Source organism: Amphiura filiformis, chromosome 4, assembly GCF_039555335.1.
Source record: "Amphiura filiformis chromosome 4, Afil_fr2py, whole genome shotgun sequence".
NCBI lineage: Eukaryota > Metazoa > Echinodermata > Ophiuroidea > Amphilepidida > Amphiuridae > Amphiura > Amphiura filiformis.
In genome coordinates, this window is record NC_092631.1 from 75,623,746 (window position 1) to 75,650,265 (window position 26,520).

At 35.4% G+C, this 26,520-nt stretch overlaps 1 protein-coding gene across 1 annotated transcript in view; it reads right to left on the minus strand.

Moving 5' to 3' along the window:
- LOC140151412 (NADPH:adrenodoxin oxidoreductase, mitochondrial-like) overlaps positions 1-26,520 on the minus strand; it is a 704,260-nt gene that overhangs the window by 450,586 nt on the left and 227,154 nt on the right. The window contains exon 8 of the mRNA XM_072173745.1: positions 12,871-13,070. Coding sequence (XP_072029846.1) covers positions 12,871-13,070 — 200 coding nt within the window. The remainder of the gene's footprint in view (positions 1-12,870; positions 13,071-26,520) is intronic.

Consider the following 26,520-nt stretch of genomic DNA (forward strand, 5'->3'; position numbering starts at 1 on the left):
AAAATGAGACATTTATAGATCTGATGGCCATACAGATCAGCGAGGTCAATGGTCACCAGTGGCGGCACCAGGAATTTTTAGGGGGGAAGGGGAGGGGGAAAAGTGAATTTCAGGGGTGGGGGAAAAATCAACAAATCTTTTTGACCTTTGACCTGATAACAGACTCGTAGACTCCTGAGAGTTTGAACCGGCCCCCATATTTGTTGAGAGATGGTTGGTTGGCTTTGATGTGAACTGCTTCCTTGACTCCACTTTGGAACCACCTGCTGTCCCTATCGAGTATATGAACTTTATCTAAGTCCACGAAATGTCCAGGAGACTCGATGTGAATGTGGTTTGAGACCTCTGATGCTGTACTACTGGATCACGACCTGATACAGTCACTCACTTGCTGATTTGCTGATGGAGTACATCTGAAAATTCCGAGGTAGGAATTAATTCCTTTTGTTTGGATCAAAAGTTTAAATCAAAATCATGATTTATACCAACACAGATGAACTTTCATGAATGTATCAAATATGTATAGATTGTGTGTATTTTGGCCAAAGTGCTTTAATGATGTTGGCTACTGTTACTGTCAGGTGAATATTTCACAATAATGTTAAGTTAGTTGTTAAAAACATTGTTTTCTTTCTTTGCTTTGTTTATTTATTTTGTTAATTGCTCCCGTTACAACATACTTTTTTTTAATTTGGAAGCAGGTTTAAACTTATTATTATCAAAGACCATCTGATTTAAAAATAAATGAGCATTGTGTGTGCTTTCCAATTTTGTCATATTTGACTCAACTGTCAGTATCTGGAGGGCACACAATACTTTTAGGGACTACAGGCAAAATGTAGTTGAAAGGAGGTGAAAATTGCAAAATTTTGATTGGTAGTATTTCCCTGTTATTTTACATGATTCATGATAAATGAATACCTCAAAATGGAAAATTTCTAAATTCTAATCCATATTCTCATGTGCAATTAAAGTTTAGGTCACAAAAGGCAACTTCACAGGTTTTACGGGCCTTTTGTGTCAAGACAGTTTGGTTAATGACATGTTTTATATCACCCTTGCTCACCTTACAGAAGACTGCAAAGAGAAAGAATGCTTACCTTCTCCTTGGAACCTGAATCCATTCCAATCATTGTGAAATGGTATATATTTCATATGGGTCATTCATCAAAATGGTTTTTTAGGTCAAAATCCCAATTTTGCTCCCAAATTTGTTAAACCTTTACAGGATACTATTATATTGTAGCTATAGTACCAAATGTTTATATTTTAGCAGGATCTTTACCCTGTAGAATAAGACAGATGCACATTTGATACTAAATTTAGCTTGATAGCAACAAAAAATCAACTTACTCATGCGAGGATACCCATATATCATTTTCAAATGTACGTTTCCTACATTTACAGAAAAGAAGAATAAGAAAATGTATAAAATACTTCAAAGGCTTCATCAAGTTTTGGAAACTTAAGAAATACATTGTCCATATTCAGGGGAAACACATCCCTTTGAGCATGACAATCTGAGTCTGATATTTTCATTGAGGTTTCCTTATGTTGCAGAGAAGATGAAAAAAATATCAATATTTTAACACATATTATGCAGAGCCATCTCTGATATTAGTTTCAATGCACACTGCAATACAGCACATTCTCAACTTGAGCACTTTACAGCTACAGCTATTTCTGGAGTTGAACAAAAAAAAAGAGGAGATTTTATTTTATTTTATTCAGGGAAATACTTGTGAAATATGCACATTCAGTGTGTTTCAACTACAGATACTGATCAGTATCATGATCAATCAAATGTGCATGATTAGTTTAAGTCACTGAGTAGGTGGCAGTATTGTGTTTAAGTGGTGTAAATATTATAATAGTATAACCTAACTGATTAGTCTTAGTGGTGGGTGTGGTGGGTCCTTGCCTTTTCTCAATTCTCAACTGCTTCCAGATTCCTGTAAATCGACCAGTGTGTCCAATTTGTTAATTATACAATCACACTTTTCACATGGTACCAAAACAACAGTGCTGTAAATTCTATCACTATTGTAGGTTTTGCTTTAGGCAGATTCTTTTGCTTAATGCACAAAACTGCCCAAAATGTCCAGTTCAAGTTCTTAATTGAAATAGATGCATTTAATTTCAAACAAAACAAAGAACTAATTTTATTTTCGTTAAAAGCAAGTTCCCCAAATGCACACTTTGACTGATATACTAATGCATGCTATCTTCAGTAGGTAGGTATTCAGCAGGTATTAGTTTGACATTGATTTTCCTTTTAAATAAACTATAGTTTTTCCTCCTAAAATTATGCTCAAAATAAGTTATCTAAATGCAAATCATATCAAATAGAGAACAATCTGATGAATATTAGATCATGTAGGTGTTATTCACCATGTGACTCCTGCATTGCTGCATTTTGGGCACTATGGATTCTCATTTTGTCTATATTATTTTTTTGCTAACAAACAGGGAGATAGAAAAAAGTCTGACAAATGATGTGAGAGTTTTAGAGGATTATAATGAACATAATTACCAAAGGATATTAGGCACCACCCCGGGGGGGTCACTCTCACACAAAAGTGCTACCCACCCGCGTCCGACCATCTCTGAAATGCACCCTTAATGGCTAATTTTCACATAACCAAATTGCACCCCTTAATGGCGAAACACATGCAAAATCCTACCCTAAATGGCGTAGCACTTGCAAAAACCATACCCTAAATCGCGCGCGTCAACTGAGAAATATCTAATTATACCCTAAGTGGCGTAAACAGGAAAATGAGCTTATTTGATACCGAAGGTGTCTTTTTGATGTTGCAGACCTATAGATACTAAAGAAAAAATGCACAAAGGTAACAAGAATCAATTAAAAAATGGTGATTTTTATCAAATTAGTGCAAACTCACTCACACAATAATATTACTAACCCTAAACGTCTAAAGATTTGGCTGAAAAAGGACCCTAAATGGCGATGCCTTCTGAAAAATTACCCCTTTTTCAAAAAGACGTCAACGACGCTGTGTGGTGAAAAACATACCCTTTTAGACGCTTTTCTTGGACGTGGGTGCGTAGCAAGTCAAGTAGTGAGTGACCCCCCCGGGGGCACCACATCCAATTTGGTCATATAGAAATATCGGTGCCCGGTTAGGTACTGATGACTCTTAACATTACTCCCTGGAGATGTAATAAATTGTAGCAAGCTTAATAATTAACAGTTGTATAGTGTTATTGTTTTTCATCTATATAAAAAACGAATGCACTGTACACATGTTCATGGTACGATAAAAAGTGCCATCGGTACCTCTTCGGTCACCAATAGCGCTATAGGACCAAAAATGATGTGGTACCTTTGTCACATTTATAACAAGGCTGTTCTCGAACCATGAGTCTTGTCTCCTTTCGCGACCACCAGCTTTCGTATGCAATTTGATTGGAACTGTTTATTATTTTCAGTCTATTTTACAAGTTGACCTCAAATGACCTTTGACCTCTGTATGTGACCTTTGATACCACCAATACATGAATGTTACCACTGCTATGACCCAAGTTTATTTACAATTTAATCAAAAATGTCACATACAGCCATACATACAGCCATCCATCCATACGGAAAAGTGATCACATAGTCTTTTACCTTTGGCGAGACAATAATCTAGCACAAGTTGTGGAACATGCCAAACATGCCAAACATGACGACTGCTACATTTCATTCCCAGAAATAACAGAATATTTTCCAATAAACAGGTTCTATAGGCTTAAACTACTTTCCTATGTAGGTTAATGCACCTGTCAATTGTAATCTGGGCCCTTGGGTACCTGTGCACAGATAACTGGGACATAGTGAGGGATTTAAATGTGTTCAGGCAGACCTTCCCAATGGACAGGATTTGGTTCAGCCATGGTGGCAGATCGGCATAACCAAAATAATCTGGGAAAATGGTGGTGCACTTGTCGGGGCATTCATAGGGATTTGCGTGCAGTGAAACTGAATATTCAAAAATTTTGACATTGACAGGGGATGTAAATATCATTTAATCATGAAAATTCTCTCAATATTAATTTAATATTAGGTGCTTGTCTATCGTATATTTCAAAGATGAAAAATGTAGCAATTTGGTATGCCTTCATAAAAGCCATGTTTTATTTGTAGTGAATACACCCAGGATCAAAGCATCATATCTCATTCTCAAAAAAATACAATGATATTGACCAGACTTGGCATGGTGAGAGGGCAGAGAAAATCTGGGGAAAGATTGGATGATTATTAGACTGGAAGAAAACCCAGGGAAGAACATGGCCAGAGCATTGCAAAGGTTAACCCTTTTAAAATTTGATTCTTCACATAGTTCCCTGAACTTGACAAGTCCCAAGGGCTGAGATTACAATTGATGGGTGCATAATCCTTGTCCTCTATCTGGGTTCTTGTCTTCAAAATGTCAAATAAAGGTAAAGGTAAAGGAGACAATCCTGTATAAACAGTGATCAAAGTGCTCATCTCTCTTTCATTGGCGATTGGGCCAAACTCCTCCGTGTAATGTTGCTGTAGGGGGATCGCTACACCTCCTCTACAGCGATTCTGTTACCTTCCCAGCATTTAAGAATGCCGGTACCCATTTAAACACCTGGGTGCCTTAAAGTGCCTTACTCAAAGGCACAACACGATGGATTCGACGGGGCTCGAATCCACAACCTTCCGATTATGAGTCAGTGCCCGTTACGCTAGGCCACTGTGCTCCCATAAAGGTCAAATACAGTAATACAATTTATCTTGCCTTGTGTTAGCAATCTAAAAGTGTAGGACTTAAAAAAGGCAACATTAATAAGGCCATAAAATCAACTTGAGATATGATTTTTAACCAAAACCTTTCCACTGTATAATATTTAGCCAATATTATGTGATAGCAATATGAAATTGTTCATATAATGAGAGTCATTGTCCCAATTTTTGATGGGTTTCTGCATAACTGTAGCCTGTAAACTGGCCCATTAACCCTAAGAAATATGACATTTCTGGAGCAGATGCTCATTTCACTTGATTGAATCCAATTTATGGCATATACTTAGGACAAATATGTATCAAATATGTATAGATTATGTATATATGGGCAGAAGTGCTTTAATGAAGTCGGGTGCATTTATATTTTGTTGCTTTTCTGTGGATATTTCAAAATGTTAAGTTAGTCATTAAAATCTTTTTTTTTCCTTTGATTGGTTTGATTTATTTTAGTTTGATTTATTTTGTTCATTGTTACCATATGACATATGACCATTAAAACATTCAAAATTTGGGAGCAGTTTTAAAATTTCTTGCCCTTCCTCTTTTTGCATGCAAAGGAGTTACCATCTGAATTGGGTGTATTTTACAATATTAAGCCAAAACAACTGTTGTGTTGGGCTAACATAGATATTCTGGATATGGTTGAGAAGTTGAGTTTCTTTTTCCACTTTGTAACACATTGTTGGCTGTATTTTCTATCAAATTTGGACATATAGCCAACAACAGTAATTTACTTAATTTTTTCGCTAAATTTTCTAAAAATTCTAATGCCGACCCATCATTTTGCAATAAATGTTTTTGGCCTCACCATAGTCTGTGGCCTCACATTGTTTAAGACACCCCGACCTGGAGTACCTATTTTTGCTGTTTAGCATGGATCTCTATGGGGGCTTAATGTCAGGATAGTTCCGTACCTTGACATTTTGTCAGGGGAAAAAGAAAAAAATCATACTATTTTAAGTGAAAGTTAACACACATTGGGTTTATTTTAGAATGCAAAAATGTGACAATTTTATGTGACATGGCATAAGGCACAAAATATTGTTCAAAACCTCAGAATGTGTTTCATTTCAGCCTGTATTGAAACTAAATTCAGAAATGGCAGGAAGCTGTGTAAATATCTGCACACAATGTGCATTAAAATATGGATATCCTCTCATCTACTCAGCCATTAAGGAATCCCCAATGGAAATACATATGAGCCAAATGGGCCTCAATTCCAATGGCATAGTTCAATCATCTACATTCAACAGTTATAGTTCAAAGGTTGACTTCAAGTTGTGGAGTATGAGTTTTAGTACCCAGGGTATTCAAAGGTCATTCTATGCTCTACAAGTTAATGCAGGTTATAGAACTGTGTCCTGAGAGATGCAAGTGTTTGACCCAGATTGCCTTGCAGAATGACAAATGTGATTATGCTATCCTTGAAAATGGACAATGTATTTCTTTAGTTTCCAAACGTTGATGAAAGCTTTGAAGTATTTCAGCATTTTTTTATTCTGCTTTTGTTCTGGAAATGTCGGAAAATGACATTTGAAAATGTTGGATGTGGCTGTTTCTATCAAGCACAATTTAGTGTCAAATTTGCATCTGTCCTATTCCACAGGGAAACAAATCCACCTAAAATCTGAACATTTGGCAAGTTACTATGGTTACGATATAACAATATCTAGTTGTGAGGTTCAATAAAAATTTCAAACAAAATTGAGATTTTGACCCAAAACACATTTTGATGAATGACAAATATGAAATATATACCATTTCCCAATGATTAGAAAGGATTCAGGTTCCAAGGAGAAGGTATGTTTTCTCTCTTAGTCTTCTGTGAGGTGAGCAAGAGCAAAAAACATAAGGTCTTTAATCAAAATGAAATGCTTATTTTAGTTTGTATGTTTCTAATTCATCAGACAGCAAATAAAGTAAAACAACAGTGAAATATATTTGTGACCACAATTAAGGCCATAATGTACGATCTTATAATATGAAATTGGTAACCTTTATCAAACCTGATTTTTGGGCACATTTGTTTATACATGTCCCAACTTATAGCTATATGGAATCAGCCAAATTTGTTGCTTGTCAGGGCAACAGAGCAATTTTGACATTATGTTGTATTCAGACACAGTGGAATACCTGATGGGGGGAGGCAACCCCCCCTCCCCTCAAAGAAATAAAGACAAATAATTTCCCCTGGTTAAATAAGAAATATGTAAATAAATAAATGAACCAAATTGAAAACATGTTGTTGTTGCTTCTGTTATTGTTCACCAGGTTGTTTACATACAACTATGATATTCAGGACCTTCTACTCACTGAATACCAAGCTACCACCATTTAAATTACACTACTTGTAAATCTACAGTCAAATAGCACAAATTATTGTCAAAAGAATTGCTTTGCTACCTAAAATACACACATATATTCTGGACATATTTCCTGCAAATCACTGAAAAATAAATAACCACCTCCATATAAAGTATGACAGTTTGGGCAGCAGTTCCAAGGAATAGAAGCAGATGAAAAATGGCTTCACATAGCAGTGGGTGAAACAGCCTGATGAGTAAGTGAGTGAATGGGTAATACAGGGATGTGAGAGTAGAAGGAAGCTCTACTCTCACATCCCTGGTAATACACACTGACATGACCACCACTACCATCTCACATCCCTGCCACCGTTTAAGCTGTGACTGATAAACCAAAATCTGTTTGCTTGATTTGTTTAATCATCGTTCTCAACTTCCTCGTTCATGATTATCTATGCCTGTGCAAGAGGAGATAGATATTCTCCTTATGCTCTTTAGTCTTGACAAGGCTAGCTCTTAAACTACACGGGAACAGGGGCTCATATGTGCCACACATATGGGCCATAACTTGTAGATGTGCCTATTGCCCATTTTGGCCCAAGATGTTCCAGGCTAGAAGCCTCAGAAGCCCAAATGCTAAAACAAAGGGCTAGCCATTTCTCAGCAAATAGAGTAGCTACAAGGCTCAGATTTGATGCACTAATAGGTCTTTAGCATTATATTGTTATTGTAATATAAGAGCCCCATATGTCACGTAATATGGGCCCTAGGGCACCAAACGCCAGAACATAGGGCCGGCCATTACTCTGTAAATAAAGCAGCTACAATGCCCTGCGTTGGTATAGCCCTTATAGCATTATACATATTATGGGGTGTCAGGATGGGTTAAGTGTGTCATGGTGGGTTGGGGTGGGGTGGGTTAGGGTTGCAATCACAGGCATAGATATTTGTGTTTCATCAAACACAACAGTGCCATCTAGTTCACATTTCCTCTTCTACTCACAATTTTTGTACAAAATGGTAAAAATAAGAAACAAAACAAAACAAAAGTCTTCCTTAAATCTAATCCTGTTTCAGCACTTAAATCAACAATTAATTTTACTTTTACTTTTTCACATTGTTCAACTTGTTGTATATGCATATGCTTTCAATGATGAACAGAGAAAGAGCATACTTACTATTATAAAAAGCAATAATTAATTTATTGTTGACATATTTTGTCCCCTATCTTATGGATGACGTCAAGGATAATTTGACATTAATAAGCAGACATTTCAAAGAAATTGTTTCACAGAATCAAACTCCCTTCTGATGATCCTCTTTACCAACTGAGGGCCGCAGAATGACACTAAATACACTAAAAATCCCTCCCTAAGTTTAAGTACAGTGAAGTAGGTATATCCTTCAACTTACGGTAGAAATGACGTACCAATAATGCCAACTGACTTATATAAGCAACACTGATGGCTTTATAGTGTAATAGGACTTGACAGTTTTACCACGATTTCACCCCCTTATAGGCAAACATGGTGTTAGGGTACTCCAACAATATCCTGAAAAACAATATAATATAAAATGGTGCATTTATTACACCCCTAGTAATACCTTGAGGATGCACTGGTATCTTTAGCAACCATGGGGAAATATAATGTATTGCTACAGGCTCTCTGCAACATTGTATTGCTACAGGCTGTCTGTAGCAACATTCACGTCTATAGTGTTCTTTATTTCTATATCAGACAACAGATTCGGTATTGACAACTAGAGTAGGAGAGAACTTTGTAGAGGGGGAAAGCCTATTTATGGAGACAACATCATGACGCAGGTTTCCATCAAGATATGAAATTGGACATGACAGTCTAAGACTCTCTGTTTAAGTATTAACCTACACCTTCAGAAAAATATGTTGAAGTATGTGACAACTGAGAAGTGTTCATTTTGAGGATACTTGTGATAAAAAAGGCATGCCATCATGAATGTGTTGGGATATTAAAGAAATTACTTACTTTTAATCGTTCACAAAAGTTTGAGCAAGTTCTGAGGCATGAATACATTAAAGTGTCTGGCAATTATGTAATGTAAAAGCTGAATTGCAGATTCTTTTATTCAAAAACTTGTCATTTGGGAAAAGTGTCTGTATGTCAGGGTTATTTCAAGTAGCTGACAAATGTTGGATTAACCATATGCCTCAGACATATAGATAGAACCAGAACGGTATAAAGAAATTGATCAGTTTTAGTGGCTGTTCTTTTTTCTTTTCTTCTTTGTTTGTATGTTTTATATCATGGATATGCAAGTTCTTGGTAACCCTCACATTAGTCCATTAAATTGATTTTGTATTGTTCTATTTATAAACACATACCAAAAAGTAATTTCCCCCTTAATGAATGATGATTATTCCAAAACGGTTGATCGTATACCAAATTTGGGATATGCAGATGAAGCAGAATTTATGGTTCCAATATTGATGTCACAGTGTACATTTAAAATCCTTAAGTTCATCCTCTCTCCATGCATGATCATACAAAGGCATATGGGTTGTAATTATGAGGTCCTCATTCCCATATTTCAACTTTCCCTGTGACTTCCTTGAGATACACAGACACCTACCTTACTGTGTATATCACCTGTATTAACACATAGCAGTTTTGACTTTTATAGAATCCCTACAGGCTAAGGAAGTTGTTAGACTGCTCAGGACAACTTCCCACGAACATCTCTAAATAAACAAAAGAGCAGCACTTACAACATGTCTCACAAATGTCACCAGCAAAGCTGATGCTTTATTAACTAGGGCGGTTTTTACACCATGGAACATGGAGTTTTAGCAGTTTTCACACTCTGCAATATATCAGTTACTCCGGTTTAGCCAAAATAGCTTTATAACTGTCTGACAAACAAGAAGTGGCATATTAATAGTTGTTGCACCACACATACTAGTTTTGAAACAGATTGACAGATTTTGTCAATCTTTTCCAAGTTGCTAAGAAACTGTTCATAAGTCCACCCAATTGGGCTACCAAACCTGTGATTTGGTATCCCAAATGGGCCACTTTTGAAAATTTCTCTTGACTATTTCCTATCACATAAAAACCAATGGCAACAGCCAGCTCATGTGACTTTCAGTAGTTTTCTGTCCTATAGAAACCAAGGATTTAGAGAAAATTTGGGTGACTTTCTGACTATTTGTCTGGCGATGCTACCTGCAAATTTGTGGCAACCAATATGTTTCTGATAAAATAAGAAAGACTAAAAATGGCTGGGATCCATGTCCCAGCAAAAACTGTTTTGTTGCAAGTTGTGTTTTTACACCATGAAAGATCATCTTTGGCAGAAGATCCTTTGACACAACTTTTCACCATATCTTTTAAAGGCACTGACCAGTCATTTGATAAATCAGATCAAATCTAATCATCAAAAATCAGATTTAATGTGCTAACAAACCCCGTAAGTGGTAAGATTGAAAGTGACAGCATGAAATTTTACATTTTCATAAATATAGGCAATACATAATTTAACAGAGATTCACATCTTGACATACCTTCTGCATATCTCCAATTTGTAGATCTTTCATATGAAAAAATGAATACATTTTGAGAATTTTTTAGATTTGTCCTTCACTATGAAGCTATTCATACAAATGTCAAATATTTGTAGGTTTTCACATGGATAGTTGAAACAAGTGTTACAGAGTTGTTACAAAATTGACAATGTGAAATTTGACAATTTTGACAATTGCTTGTCCTCATTTTGAAAGAAAAAAAGCAACACATTATTTTATGTTCTTTTTTTGACACTGTGCAGATGAGAAAATAAGTCCTATAGGGTAGTGGAACAAGTAATAGCACCTGAAGAGGCATGGTGATGGTACTACTTGACACAGATTACCATTCAACTTCAATTATTTATCTACTGAAAATAAATTGAATTTATTTTGCTTGTACTGCAATATAGTGGGATATTTTTGCAAGGTGTGTATTTTTGTGCCTGATTTCAGAAGCTCACAAAAACATATTTGGCCCATAGGCTTTAATAGGCCTAGGTGTTTGAAGCTCCAAATCAAATTCACATGTTGCTGTTTAAAATTGTTAATACAAGAAACCATAAAATTGCAGCTAAAATCACAACAAACCAATACCAAAATCCTGCTGTACAGTAACACAATCCAAAACAGTGACATGAAGTAGAGCTTGACAAATCTGATCTCCTCCCTCCCTACGAATATGACATCGATGTTTTTTGTTCTTGTCTTTTTTTTAATAAGAAGAGAAATATAATCAACATTTGAAATGCATTCCTCCCATAAAAAAAGTAATTTCATTCATAGGACTTCACTGATCTTTTGGCTCGTTCCCTAATGTCTATATAATAAATAGAAAAAACCTTTTGGTTAAAGTTTATCTATCTCCAACTATCTCTAGAATACACTCGTAGATGTGCTCAAAATAACAGCTGAAATTCACATATGTATGTCAAGTACCCTGCTCTTTTAGGAGCACCCTCTTATTATGAAGTTGGATGTAAAATAACCCACTTTTCCTAATAAATTCATGAATTTGTTATGGCTCACAACAATGAATAGCTTTATGTGTAATCAGCTTTGACTCCCACATATATCAAATTATACAGATTTATGAAATGGCTTTCTTTGTCTTTCTTGAGTGACAAATTCATGGTCTATATGCAATGGAAAGTTATTCAAAACTAAGATTTTGATATCAAAAGATTTGATATCAGATTTGTAGTTTCTGCTACATATTTACGACCAAATTCTTACAGCACCATCAATACGACTGGCCTTTGCACCAGGCACAAAATACAGAATATTGCTTGCGACTCAGGTCCTGTAACTTTCATCAAAAATGCTGGTGCCAAAACTCTGGAACCATAGGGTAGAAATTGCTGTAGCACCCATTTCATGATGGCACTGGTTATAGGACACAGACCCTACTTTTTGTTATGCTCAAAACTAACATCTCAAGTAGAATCCACTATTTAGGCCTACTTGATGAATTGATCATTTCATGATTAACTTTTTCTTATTTCTCACAAACTATGATTGCTTATCGAGAGGAAGCTTTCATCCAGAATTCTCTTGGACGTCTTCAGCCCCCTGGCATGTGGGGGCATTGTTGGCTATTCTGAGCCATTGACACCAGACGGTGTCATTCGGTTCAGAAGAGAGTTGTACACGGCGGGCAAGAAATACCTCCCGGCATCCCTGTTGAGGTTGCTCTTGTTGATTCTTACGTAGCAGGCTTAATTTGTTCTCATAAAAATGTTTTGTTGTACAACATCTGTTTCTTTTTCTCACTCTCATTTGTTTTGCTATACAAGCAAAGTTACCTAACATTTTTGTTTAATTCTTTTAAAATAAGGGATACATTATCTCATTTAACGACATTTTTTTGTTTAGGGACCGTTCCAATATTTACAACCGGGGAATATGAGTTTTAAGGGGGAATCAGAATTTTTTTTTGAGTCTTGAGGGGAGATTAAGAATTTTTTACTTGAACCATGGACCCAAGTATGTGTCCGACCAGTTACACAAACAAACAAACAAACAAACAAACAAACATGAGAGGGGAATGTTTAGTTTTAAATGCACAAAAGGGGTAACAAGGAAACATTTTTGTTGATTTTTTTGTTAAAACTCCCCATTCTTTAAACTTTACACTCCCAACCAATCAGTCTAACGGTCTTGGTCATGTCAACTTTAGTGTGATGCAGATCCAGATCAAGATCAAGATCCCGCAGTATAAATATTGACCGGTCCCTTAAGACCCTTACCTGTAATTTATTAATCCCTAAACGAACAGCTCCTACTCGCGATCCTGATGCATCTGGCAAAAACTCCACAGGACTTCTACAAAATTTCAGACCCCATTCATTCTTTGCCTGGGCTTGTCTTTCAGCTTCAGCCCCTGAGGGCGCTTCAGTCGCTGTCTTCACCATCAATTCTGTGAGACGTTTCCTTACCCGAGGTAGTTCTGTAAAGAAAATTAGAGCAAGATAATAATTGGCTTCAATTTGAAAATTACTCACTCTATGCAGACAACACATTCTTGGTTTAAAATATTTGCACAATTATCAACCGTTCTAAATTTTGTTTTATGATATTCGGGGGGGGGGGGGCACTCACATAAATGGTCTGTATGCATGCGTGACCAAAAAAACAAGTAAAAGAGGGCGTTTTTTTAGGCAAGGCAAGTTACGCGTGTGACGCATTTAAGGTCTAAAAAACAATGATTTTCAAGAATAAGGGTAGTTTTCTGAATCTGAACAACTTGTTTAGGGTACCTTTTCAAATTGGCTTTTGGTAAATTATGAGTCCAAAAAGGGTACATTTGTTGCATTTTTTATTAGCCAAAAACTCATTAGGGGGTAAAATTCTATATTAAATTACCTTATTAAGGGGCTAAATTTGCTGGTAGGGTAAAACTCGTTTAGGGGTGTTTGAAAAAAAATTGGTCACACATGCATACACTGTCATATCTGAGTGGTCCCCTGGGATGATATTCTATTACAATTCTTCTATAGATACATGGAAACACATCATTTATCCATATGAGGAGAACAAACATGCATAGCTGCTGGTTAAGTAGATCTTGAATCAAGTCATGAGATTTTATGAGGAATTTCCTAAAAAAAATTAGAACTAATTTACCCAAAAGCAATGCAGACAAAAAATCAGGCCAAAGTAACTGTACCTCAGTGTTCTATATACAATCAGTGCAGACAGGGTAATGAGTACTTTGAGAATTATAAGATTTTGTGGAGAAATCTGGAACTTGAAAGTCACTTAAGTAAGATCTAATTTACCTGAGGGCAATCTGGATAATCAGGTCAACCTGTCCCATTTATAAATGTGTGCAGACAGGACAATGAGCATGTTGTAAAATGTTACCAATTTTGGAACTCAGTCTAGGAGTTACTATAGGACAATTTATCCAAGTTATGTAACCATTGAGTAATACCCAGAATTATATATACGGCAAAAGTAATGCTTTACTTTATCCTGTATATAGCACTCGAGATTTTGAAATGCTTATACTTATGCCAAGTTTTTGTGACTGTGATTGCATGAAAACATGCAAAATGTTTGCTTTACTACCAGTTAAATACAACTAAAGGATTAAGGCCTGTTTCATTTAAAGGAGGATTTCGTGATCCTAGCATCCTCTTTTTATGACATTTTTCAGTAGATATCCACGAAAATAGCTTATTTCCAAAATTTCAGTTGATTCTGATTTTGCATTTGCGAGTTATTACACTGTTCCATAGACCACTGTTGTAAATTATTTCGTTCTGGTATACCAAAACAAAATTCAAATTTTATGATATTTTTGGTAAACGAATTAATCTGCAAGAAATATTTGGTACATAAACATTATGTAGCCAGAGGTTTCCAGTGGTTAAAAAATCTCAACTTTTTTTGAAAAAAGTGGGGGGATGATGCTGTGGATCATGAAATGCCCTTTTAATAGTGGATGATGCTTTAATCTTGATCAACCATTTTGGTTCAATGCTGGGCCATCATCAACATCCACAAGAAGAAATAGTTTCAATGAATCCTCTCTTCTACACAGGGTGTATCAAAATAAAGTATACAGTTTGGTAAATGCCACTAGATTAAAAAGTATTGGTCAAAATAATTTATTTGCTAGCTGAATCAACATCTTGTCCTCCCACAACTGTAAAATCACTGGCGTGTGACCATTAATAAGGACTCTGTGGCTATTTTTGTGTGTAAAAAATGCAGTTGCACGAAGTGTGTTAAAATAAAACACTTTCTTTACAGCTTTTTCTTAACGCTTTGCAGAATTGTTTGTGGAATGGCCCATAGGATCTCCTGATCTTACACCTCTTGTTGGGCTATCTGAAATCAAAGGTTTTCACAAGTCCTCCTACAGACATTGATGAACTCCAGAGACAGATAATTACACACATTGACATCCCCAGGCAGGACGTCTCTTGTAAGAGAGGTGGTGAGAATGCCATGTTGAGGAGAGCTGATATCTGTGTACGGAGGTATGGTGTAGCCTTACCACAGGGCCTTTTTTATTACACATTATATACACCATGCTATGATATACTGAGAACTGCTAAAAACCCAGTGACAGCTTTTAGCATGGTTTTGGATCACCACAGTCAAAAGGCCCTATACTAGTAGGGCTAGAATGGTGGCCATGCCCGTGCGGTCATGTGGAAGACTTGGACTGTCAATTACTGTAAAGAGTGTGGTTAAACATGTTTATGTTGCTTTGATTTTAATTGACTTTGTGCAACTGCATTTGTACTTGGCTTATAAAACAGCTACTGAGTCCTTATTAATGGCCACACACCACTGATTTTACAGTTATGGGAGGACAAGATGTTGATTCATCTGTCAAGTACAGCACTTTAACTAAATATTTCATACTTTTTAATCTAGTGGCATTTTTCAGACCTTGTACACCCTGTACATGTAGCGTCAGTGAGGTGTCACACAACCTATCTTACATTACAATGTACCCTGACACAAATTTCCCAATAGGATCATCATGTTTACCTACTAAATCATTATGCTATCTTGTTACCTTAATATAACCTTATTAATGCAGATTAATCCAGTTTAAAGTGGATTTCATTCTGGTTATTTCCACTTCCAAATCTAGGTCAGGTGAAAGTTGATGCTGTACTCAATTGCACCCAATGGGGATACCAGTCAATGTTGTGCTTTAAATATGCCTTCAAGATTGAGTAAATATGACCAAATTAGATTTGCATAATATAGGAGCAAAATATGTACCCTTAAGAAGAGGAAACATTGGGCAGGTAAATCTTATAACGGAATTCAGCGGCATATTAAAGCCTGGCCAAATTCTCAAGAGTATAATGTTACCTATATGAATTTGAATTCATTATTGTGATTTTTCAAAAATTAAAATTAATAAGTGTGTTTTCCGGTTTAAAAACCACCTGAATTTGTGCATTTGTGTTTACTCGGAGTGCAATCTGAATATGTATGCTTACGTGCCTTTGCGCCTGGGGACTGTGCTTCACTGATAATGAAACTTTGGAAAATAATGAATAATGAAAGATATTCCTGAAAACATGTGATTGGGAACTCAGAATCAAGTGTGAGAGGGCCTAAGCTTGAGTATGACATCACATTTATTTTTGTGCAATGTATCACTTAGAAGATATTTATTTATTTATAACATTTGGCTGAAGCCAGGCAAAACTCAATAGTGCTCAGAGGATAAGGTATGCCAACCAAATATGACAGGACAGGGATATAGGAAGAGGTCTGATTTTATAAGCAGGAAGAAAACCCAGAGATAAACCTGCGAGGACAAGCACTGATCAGCAACCAAACTCACATGTGGCAAAGCAGGGGATTGAACCTGGGCCACAGTGGTGAGAAGGGAGTGAGAAGTCTACACTAACCCATCCTCCCGGTATGATATGATAGAATTTGCCATGGGGTCTTCAGATATTGGTGTTGATGGAATTCTGTGAAATACAGCAGTGTTTTTCCAAATACATAGCATTAAATGGAGATTAACCAAATTAACAGTCAATAATTAATCAAATAAGCCTTCTTAAGTATTACATCAAAAAAAAAAAAAATCACTGTAAATATTTTTCCAATTTTTATGGTACATATCTTTTACAGGTTTTTATCTCAAAACTAGGTTTGCTGACATGCCACCAGTTATATAGGAATGGGTCACAAATGGGTTGACACTACTCTGCATATATGAAGTAGATTGATTGAGTATCTATAATAAATTACTGAGTTTGGCGACTTTGTAAGGCTAAAAACTTCTACGTTTTACATTATTTCGAAAAGCGGATTTTTTGCGCTATGTGAGAGTAAAGTTGTCCGCACCCCCAATAAAACGTCCAATTTTGTTTTTGTTTACGTTAAGGGTGTCAAATTATGTTAATTAGTTTCAAAGGCACTAGCAAGCAACCTGCGAGCTAAGCACTGAGTAAAGGCCCGGTCACACTATGACGGACAATAAGCAACGAAGGTGACGAACGTGAAAATCACAAAATGTTGACGGCAAAGCGGCGACAAAAAGAGGAAAAACAAGATTCGGTGACGAGTGGGAACGACCTTTAGCGACAACACGACGGCAATCAATAATAATCAAAAATATTAATATCGATATCAATAATAATCAAAAATATTACACATATCAATAATATTCAAAAATATTACACATATCAGTAATAATCAAAACTATTAATATCTTTATCAATAATAATCAAAAATATTACCATCAATAATAATCAAAAATATTACACATATCAATAATAATATAAAAAAAACCAATATAAATATCAATAATAATCAAAAATAGTAAAATCAATATAAATAATAATCTAAACTTTTAATATCTATATCAATAATAATCAAATATATTAACATCAATATCAATAATAATAAATTCAAAATTGCAATTCGCAGCTTAACGTCGCTTGCCGTTCACCCCTATTCGTCATAGTGTGACCGGGCCTTAAACACTGAGTAAACAGTCACAATACACTACAATACAGTCATGCTGTTTAACATGAACACCCGCAAATCCTATGTCTGATCTGATCAATGCTGAGATTGGGTCACTCATACCATTACACAGGAGACTCTGACTTGAGTAATTAACATGCATTGTTTATTCAACTAATTTGTCAACATTATCATGCCAGTGTTCAAACTAGAACCTATTGTCAACAGTTAAATGTTTGTTTATTGAATTAGGAGTCTCCAAATCACCCAAATTAAACAGGGTTGCCAAACTGTGAATTAGTAGCCCAAATGGGTGACTTTTATAAGATCCCCAACTTTTGACAATTTCCTGTCCCATAGAGACAGATGGTTAAGAAAAATGGGTGACTTTTTAGCAATGCAGGTACAAAAGTCTGGTTAGGCTCACCGTAACTCACAGGTTAGCGGCATAATCAGTGAATTAGGTCAAAGTCTCCAAATCACCCAAATTAAACAGGGTTGCCAAACTGTGATTTAGTAGCCCAAATGGGTGACTTTTGAAGATTCCCCCCAACTTTTGACAATTTCCTGTCCCATAGAGACAGATGGTTAAGAAAAATGGGTGACTTTTTTAATAGCAACGCAGGTACAAGTCTGGTAAGCATGGTAAGGCTCACCGTAACTCACAGGTTAGCAGCATAATCAGTGTCTGTGCAAAATACTTTGCCAATGTTGAAAGTAAGTGTTCTACAAAATTGTACATTTATTTTGATTATTCCGAGACTGCACCTCAAATTGCCCTGCGCCAGGTGAAAATAAATTAACATCTATTGTTTATTCAACCAATTTGTCAACATGGTCACTGAACTTACCAATTCGAAAAACTCAGTAATTTATTATAGATACCTTAAAGGAGTATTTCGTGATCCTAGCATCCTCTATTTATGTCATTTTTCATTAGATATCCACTTAAAAAAACCTATTCCCAAAATTTCAGTTGATTCCGATTTTGCGTTCATGAGTTATGCATGATTATGTGTATTACACTGCTCCATAGACAATGCGTTGTAATTTCGTTCTGGTGCACCAGAACGAAATTCAAATTTCACGATATCTTTGCTAAATGAATTAATCTGCAAGAAATATTTTGTACATATTAACATTATGTAGCAAGAGGTTTCCAGTGATGTAAAAATCTCAACTTTTTTTGAGAAAAGTGGGGGGATGAGGCTGTGGATCACGAAATGCCCTTTTAAGCAATCACACAATATTATATAATACCAGGGACTGTGTATGAACACCTAATTAGTCACACATCAATAATGTCAACATTTACTGAGGTCATGATCCAATTGCCTATTTGCATGCCTTATCAAACCACTGAATTTTACCATGCTATGTTATATGAAACAGAGTGTAATGATATGTGAATAAAATTGTTTCATCTGCACAGTGGTGTAGCCAGGACTTTTTCAGAGAGAGAGAGAGGGGAGAAGGCAAATTTCATGGGGGGGCAAATTGTCACAAATGGGCTAAAAAGTAAAAGGTACAACAAAATTTATCCAAAATGGGCTAACAAATAAAAAGTACAAAATGCATACAAATGCATACAAATCTTAAATATCCGTAGCCAGCATACCATAGGGGCCCAAGAGGGAAGTAAATAAAATTGTGTTCATCTGCTCAGTGATGTAGCCAGGACTTTTGCATGGGGCAGCAAGGTACATTTCAAGGTTGGGGATGGACAAACTTGGATGAAAATGGTAACAAATGGGCTAAAAGGTACAACAAATTTGTCCAAAATGGACAAAAAATTAATGTATTTCCACATGCATAAAAATTTTAAATATCAGGGGCCGGGGGCCCAGCATCCCACAGGGGCAAGACTTCTCACGGTGGATATGATATGGTGGCAAGAAGACTTCCATCATGATCTAATTGCAATTTCAAGCCATTGATTTATATGGAAAAGATACTAAATATTATATTTCTAAATGATAATCTCCTCTCATACCATTAATCACATTAAATAAAACATTTACATGTACAAAAAATAAACAAAATTTACCAACCGCGAAACACTCTGACCGCGAAAGACGGGTGACCGCTAGTATTGATAATTCATAGGTAGAACCATCTATTTGCATTGCCTTTGGTAATATCACAAGTATGCCCTAGTTCTGATACAAAGAAGCATAATGTAGTTACAAAGATTTTTCTTGTGGTAAGATTATATTGCAATGTGATATTGCCTGAGGAGTTCAATACAGTCCTTAAAGTTTTCTTTGTAAAACTTTTAATAGTAATGAATGTATTAATGAACATCGGTATCACATGTGTTTGCCCCTTGCGGTACCATCGCATGTGTACAATAATTTATTAATCTACTAGCACTGAAATACATCAGAATCATTTTCTTGCAAGCAGATATATCGGCATGATGCAGCATATTCTCTGTTCTTAATGTGAATTAGTGATTGTAAATTAGTTGATGGAGTAGCAAGGGGGTTTGGCCTGTTGCATAAACACCTGCACAAGATGATTTAGTAGCCGGTATAGCCTGCATGTGATATCCCAAACAACATATCAAACTAGAATGAAATGATTCGGCCCACAACAAACTGAGGTTTGTATACGGCAAAAAAATTCTTCCCCTTGGCTTACTGATGATATTTTGGCAGACATGCGCGAACGTGACCAGATGAAGAAGCGCGCCAGCAAAGAAAATTGTTTGCTTCTTTGGGAAGATTTTCGCAAGCTGAGAAATAGAGTAAATTGCTTAATTAAAGAATCAAAAAGAATGTATCTTACAAATGCTCTTCAAACTAAAGATTCTAAGGAAATTTGGGCTAACATAAGGCATATTGTACCAGGTAAAAACAAGAAAACTGATGTTTAAAACTGAACATGGTGAATGTACAAATTCTAAAGATGTTGCTGATGTATTGAATGAATATTTTGCAAATGTTGGACCAAGTATAGCTGACAAGATTCCTGTTGTTAATACTGAAAACCATCATGATGAAACAAATAATTTGTATAATGATATGCTTTTTATATTTAATAATGTTAATGAAGATTATGTTTTAAATCAACTATGTACACTCTCCGATAAGAAAGCTACTGGTGTTGATGATATTCCAGCAAAGTTACTCAAGGTGTCAGCAATCGAAATTACTCCCATTGTGACATTTCTTGTTAATTTATCCCTTAAATCAGGTACCTTTCCATGCAGATGGAAGAAAGCCCGAATTTGCCCAGTTTATAAAGGTGGTGATAATACAGATCCAGGTAATTACAGGCCAATATCAATTCTTCCCATTTTATCAAAAATAATCGACCGTGCTGTATTTGACCAAATTTACCCTTTTCTAAACTCAAATGATATGTTGCATGATAGTCAGTCAGGTTTTCGGCCAGGTTTTTCAACATCTTCCGCATTATTAAACATTACAGAGGATTGGTTAAAATCAATTGATGATGGTGAGTACATTGGTCTTGTAATGTTAGATCTCGGAAAGGCTTTCGACACAGTGAATCACAATATTTTAATTGATAAATTGCCAAATTTTGGTATGGATGATCATGTTGTCAACTGGTTCAGAAGTTACCTTAGTGATAGATCTCATATAACTGGTGTAAATGGGTCAAAGTCTAATGACCAAAGAAGTTCTTGTGGAATTCCACAAGGCTCGATACTTGGGCCGCTATTGTTTATTTTATATGTTAATGAACTGCCTAGATATGTTAATGTAAAGGTGAGCATGTATGCTGACGATACAGCAATTTATTATTCTTCAAAAGATGTTAATGATATTGTTAGAATACTAAATAATGATTTAAATAATGTTGACAACTGGCTTGCAAGTAACAAATTAAGTCTTAATGTTGACAAAACCCATTTTATGTTAATTGGTACTCCACAAAAACTTCATAGGGTTAATCATTGTAAACACCTTGGCATTGAAGTTGATGATAACCTGTTATGGAACAATCAGATTGACCAAGTGAGAAAGAAAGTTTTAACTGGTTTGTATTTTCTAAGGAGAGCCGCTAATTTTATCCCCAAACACCATCAGTGTCTACTTGGGGAAGATGTAACAAAACCCTTAGTAATAAACTTCAAGTCTTACAAAACAGAGCAGCAAAAATTATTACAGGTGTAAGTAGATATGAGTCAAGTACAGAAGCTTTAAATGTTTTAAACTGGAAAAATCTTGAAGAAAAGTTATACATAAACGAAGCAGTTACAATGCATAAAATTGTAAACAATCAAGCACCAATATCTGTGCAATACATTTGTTAAAAAAGAAACTTGTTATAACACCAGAAATAAAGATGTTTTTATCATGGATAAGCCAAATACTGAATATAAGAAGCGTAGCTTTAGTTATAGAGGTGCTCAGCTGTGGAACTCGATTGATGACAATGCTAGAAGCATGTGCAATGTGAAACATTTTAAACAACTTATTTCTTAATATTTGTGAATAATTTATCATTTTGTATATTTTATATTGTTTAATATCTGTATTATTTATGTAGTGATCTTGATGATGTGTTTTAATAAGTTAAATTTAATTTGTATATAAATCGTATATGATGGATGATGCGTGTTGAGGGGATGAAAGGGTTTAACAATATGCTTGGTGAGTTGGGGTGTGCGTGTATGTAAGTGAGGGGTGAGTGGAGTGTATGTTGTTTCATGGTGGGAATATGTGTGCTTGTATGAAGATGAACGTAGGTGCTACTTTTATAGTATTTTATATTAATATGACATTTCTGTATTTGTGCAATAGTGGGCCTGCAAATTATCACAATGTGTTTTAATAATTTATTTCCTAATAATATTTTTGAATAATTTATCATTTTGTATGTTTTTGTGCAATAGTGGTCTTGATGATGTGTTTTAATGATTCAAATATAACTTGTACATAAATCATATTATAACATTTTATTGTGAAAGATGTATGGAGGATGTGTGTTGAGAGGGTGAGAGAGGAGTGCATGTGAGAGTGTGACCGTATGAGGAAGAATGCAGGGTTACTATTTTATTTATTATATATATTTTGTCTTTTAGTAAAAGATCGTATTAATTTTAGTTTTTAGTCTATGTACACTAATGTATTATATTTTAAATTAACTTGAGTTTGTTAGTAATATTTTTAATATGCACACAGACATGTGGAAGAACAATACTGTATTGAACATGTTTTTACCGTGTATAAATAAAGCTATTATTATTATTATTATTATAACAAATATGCAATTAAAGTCATTGAAATAATTCATAAATGGCATATGATACAACACAAGAGATGATCATACTTAACTACCCTACCAATTTAAAATTTCATTGATAATTGCATATAAGCTTTAGGGTGGAGTAAAGGCATTTTAGGTACAAATACGTTAATTAATATTCATAAATATGCAAAACACAAAACTATACATGTACAACACATGAAGCCACCATGCCATGTGACCATATCAAATTTTAAGTTGATTGGTTGTTGCATTTAAGCTGCAGGGTGGATTAATTGAATATCAGGCAAAATATGCAAATAAACATGCAAAATAAAGAAATAAAAGTTTTCATGGGCAAGTGATGTACATGCATGCATCTTTTAGGGTGTCAAAAAGTTTTAAAAAATCAGAAAAAAGGGTACATTTAACTGAACCTCGAACATCAAGAAGTACATTGTGTCAAAAATGTCAAAATTAAGAAATGGGGTACGTTTGAAAGGATCGCAAACATGAAACATTAAAGAATCATTGCAAAATAATGACAGTTTTCAGCTTTTTTAGGGTAGTAAATGTGACAAAAATAGGTGTTTAGGGTATAAAGGAAAGTACTTGTTTAGGATCCATTTTGAATATTGGTGGTGCTATGTGAATATTGGATACCATATTGTCACAATTTAGAAAATGTAATTATTTAAACTTTATGGAGTTAATATTTGCTTTACCCTGTATATTTTTAAATAGCTTATTTTTGTTACACCCCAGGCTGTTTATTTTCTTCTCACTACAATTTTGCAAGCTTTGCTGTTTGCTGATTTCAAACTATTTTGCTCGCTTTATTGATTTGAGACACATCTACAGACAGATAGGCCTAAATAAAGAATATGTATTTTTTTACATGGCAGCTGCACAACAAAATCCACTTTTACAATACTTCATTGACCTTCTGATTTTATACCTTTTTATTCAGTTTTCTAATGACCTTATTAGGAATTACCCTTTTCATCATTTCTTTTGTCACATTTAGTGAGACTTCTTTGTCCTGTTCAGTTGACTGATCACAGTGTGTGATTCTGGGTCAGTGTGTTCCAGATGGTTGTTATGAATGGATGGTATACTAGTATAAAAACAGTACTGGTGTGTATATAGGACCAAAATGTTTTGCTTTGTGTTTCATCAACTTTGTGTTTCATCAACTTTGTGTTTTATCAACTTACTGTGAGTAGTTTATATTTAAATAAGTATTCTTTTCTAAATGGAAAGGTCTTGATTAGATAAACATTTCTTTATTCAGTGATTTATTATTGTTTAATATATATGCCAACACCGTCTTGTGTTTGTGATTGTCAAAAGGTATTGAAAGTGAATTGAGGCCTTAGCCTGGACTTGACTACATCAGGTCATAGATTTTCTTACCAGTCATTTTTGTTATCATAACTACAATTCGCCCTTTAAAAAGTAAACCTGAACATTATGTAGTGCGAAAACTAAAAAATCTAATGTCTCAGATCAAAGCTGGATTAGTAGTTCTAACCAATTTCAACTGCAAGCCATGTTTACTATCGGAAACATTGAAACTTTGATCAAAACTGTTTGGACACAGATTGTACAAAATCAGCATTGTACTCCTTAACAAAAAATGCGACTGGTCACTACCAATGAGCCATAAACTCGGCAAATTGTATTCTGAGTTACAGTGTAAAATGTGTGTGAAGGTCGTATTCATAGGTATCTCAATTCCGTGCGACAAGTATCTCATCAAACCCCCGATGCCACAGATTTGGTTTGTACTTCTAAGTGGACAGACTGTATGTGGTGAGCAATATACCATTTCAATTCCTCTCGATGCAAACTCTCTGATGAGCACAGACAAATTTTTTTTAAATATGAAAGTCTAGACAAATCCATGTAGTTTATAATGTAAAGCTGCAATCCTGTACAAGCAGCATGGCAGCCGTTACAATTATTACGAAGCATGAAATCCACAGAGGTGCATTGCATTATTAATGGTCACGCTGATATCTGGCAATTGTTTTTGGGAACTCACGCCAGGGCTGGATTTACCATTGGGCCAGATGGGCCCAAATTGTTTGAGATATTCCCTTTTTCGTTGTTACCCAAAAAGAGTTTAAATTTAATTGTAATCCAACAACCAAAATGCTCATGTGCAGCACTTCGCATCTCGCCCTACAGCACTGATACATCTTAGTGCCTTAACCCCTGGATGTGAAAGAATAAGGGCCCCCGAGGCCCAAATGTTAAAACAAAGACTGGTTTTTTCTCAGTAAATAACACCACTTTATAGTTGGTACACTGATAGCACTTGAGCATTAAACATTTACATGGGTACATAAACCCCATGTTAAATAGTATGGGGCCCAATTAATGTTAAAACAAAGGACCTGTCTTTAATCAGTATATATAGCAGCTTCAGGACTATGAGTTGGAACACTGATACTCCCTGGGGGTTATACAGGTATTGAAGAAGTTCCAAACATGCGGGCATGCCGTACCTGTGTGCAAATATAAAACCTCTAGTTTTTAGTTTTAATTTGTGATAACATTTAGATAGAAAACTTACAATGTGCCTGTCATATTACGTTCTTATGGAAATTATTTTTCTATCTTACACAGACATAATGTCAAATCGACCAAAACGGCAGTGGGATTTGCTGAATGACCCCGTTTGCAAGTATTGTAAGAGGAGGTTCATCAACAGCATCCCTCGGTACTTATCTCATCTTCGTCATCACAAGTTAACAATAACACCATACTGGTATAGCAATCCTTGTTTACCACCCAAGACAAGATGTGCTACTTTCCCATGGAGGAAACAGAAGCCTGATCTGAGGACTACTGCAACTTGTGCTAAGGAAAACAAACCAAGAGATGACAAAACTCAAATGCAAGCAGCAATGATATCAACCACAAATAGTGTCCCTTTTCAAAAAGATGTGCTAAACCAAAAACGTAATGTGCAGAAAGGCAAACCAAGAGTGTATGACACAAGCAAACTTTCTTCTTCTGCAGCAAAGGTGAACATAATTAAGAAAAAGAAATCCACATGTCATGACAAATCTTTCAGTTATTGTGGAAAAGTGGATAAGCATGGTATGGTGCATAAATGTAGCTATTGCAACAAATCCTTCAGTCAAATGGGCCACAAGAATGAACATGAAAAGATACATAGAGGGAAAAAACCTCATAAATGTAGCTACTGTAACAAGTCATTCAGTCAAATGGGACACAAAAATCAACATGAAAAGATACATAGAGGAGAAAAACCTCATAAATGTAGCTATTGTAACAAGTCCTTCAGTCAAATGGGCCACAAGAATGAACATGAAAAGATACATAGAGGAGAAAAACCTCATAAATGTAGCTATTGTAACAAATCCTTCAGTCGAATGGGCAGCAAGAATCAACATGAAATGATACATAGAGGAGAAAAACCTCATAAATGTAGCTACTGTAACAAGTCCTTCAGTCGAATGGGCCAAAAGAATCAACATGAAAAGATACATACAGGAGAAAAAACTCATGATTGTAGCTACTGTAACAAATCCTTCAGTCAAATGAGCTACAAGAATCAACATGAAAAGATACATAGAGGAGAAAAACCTCATAAATGTAGCTATTGTAACAAGTCCTTCAGTCGAATGGGCGACAAGAATAAACATGAAATGATGCATACAGGAGCAAAACCTCATAAATGTAGC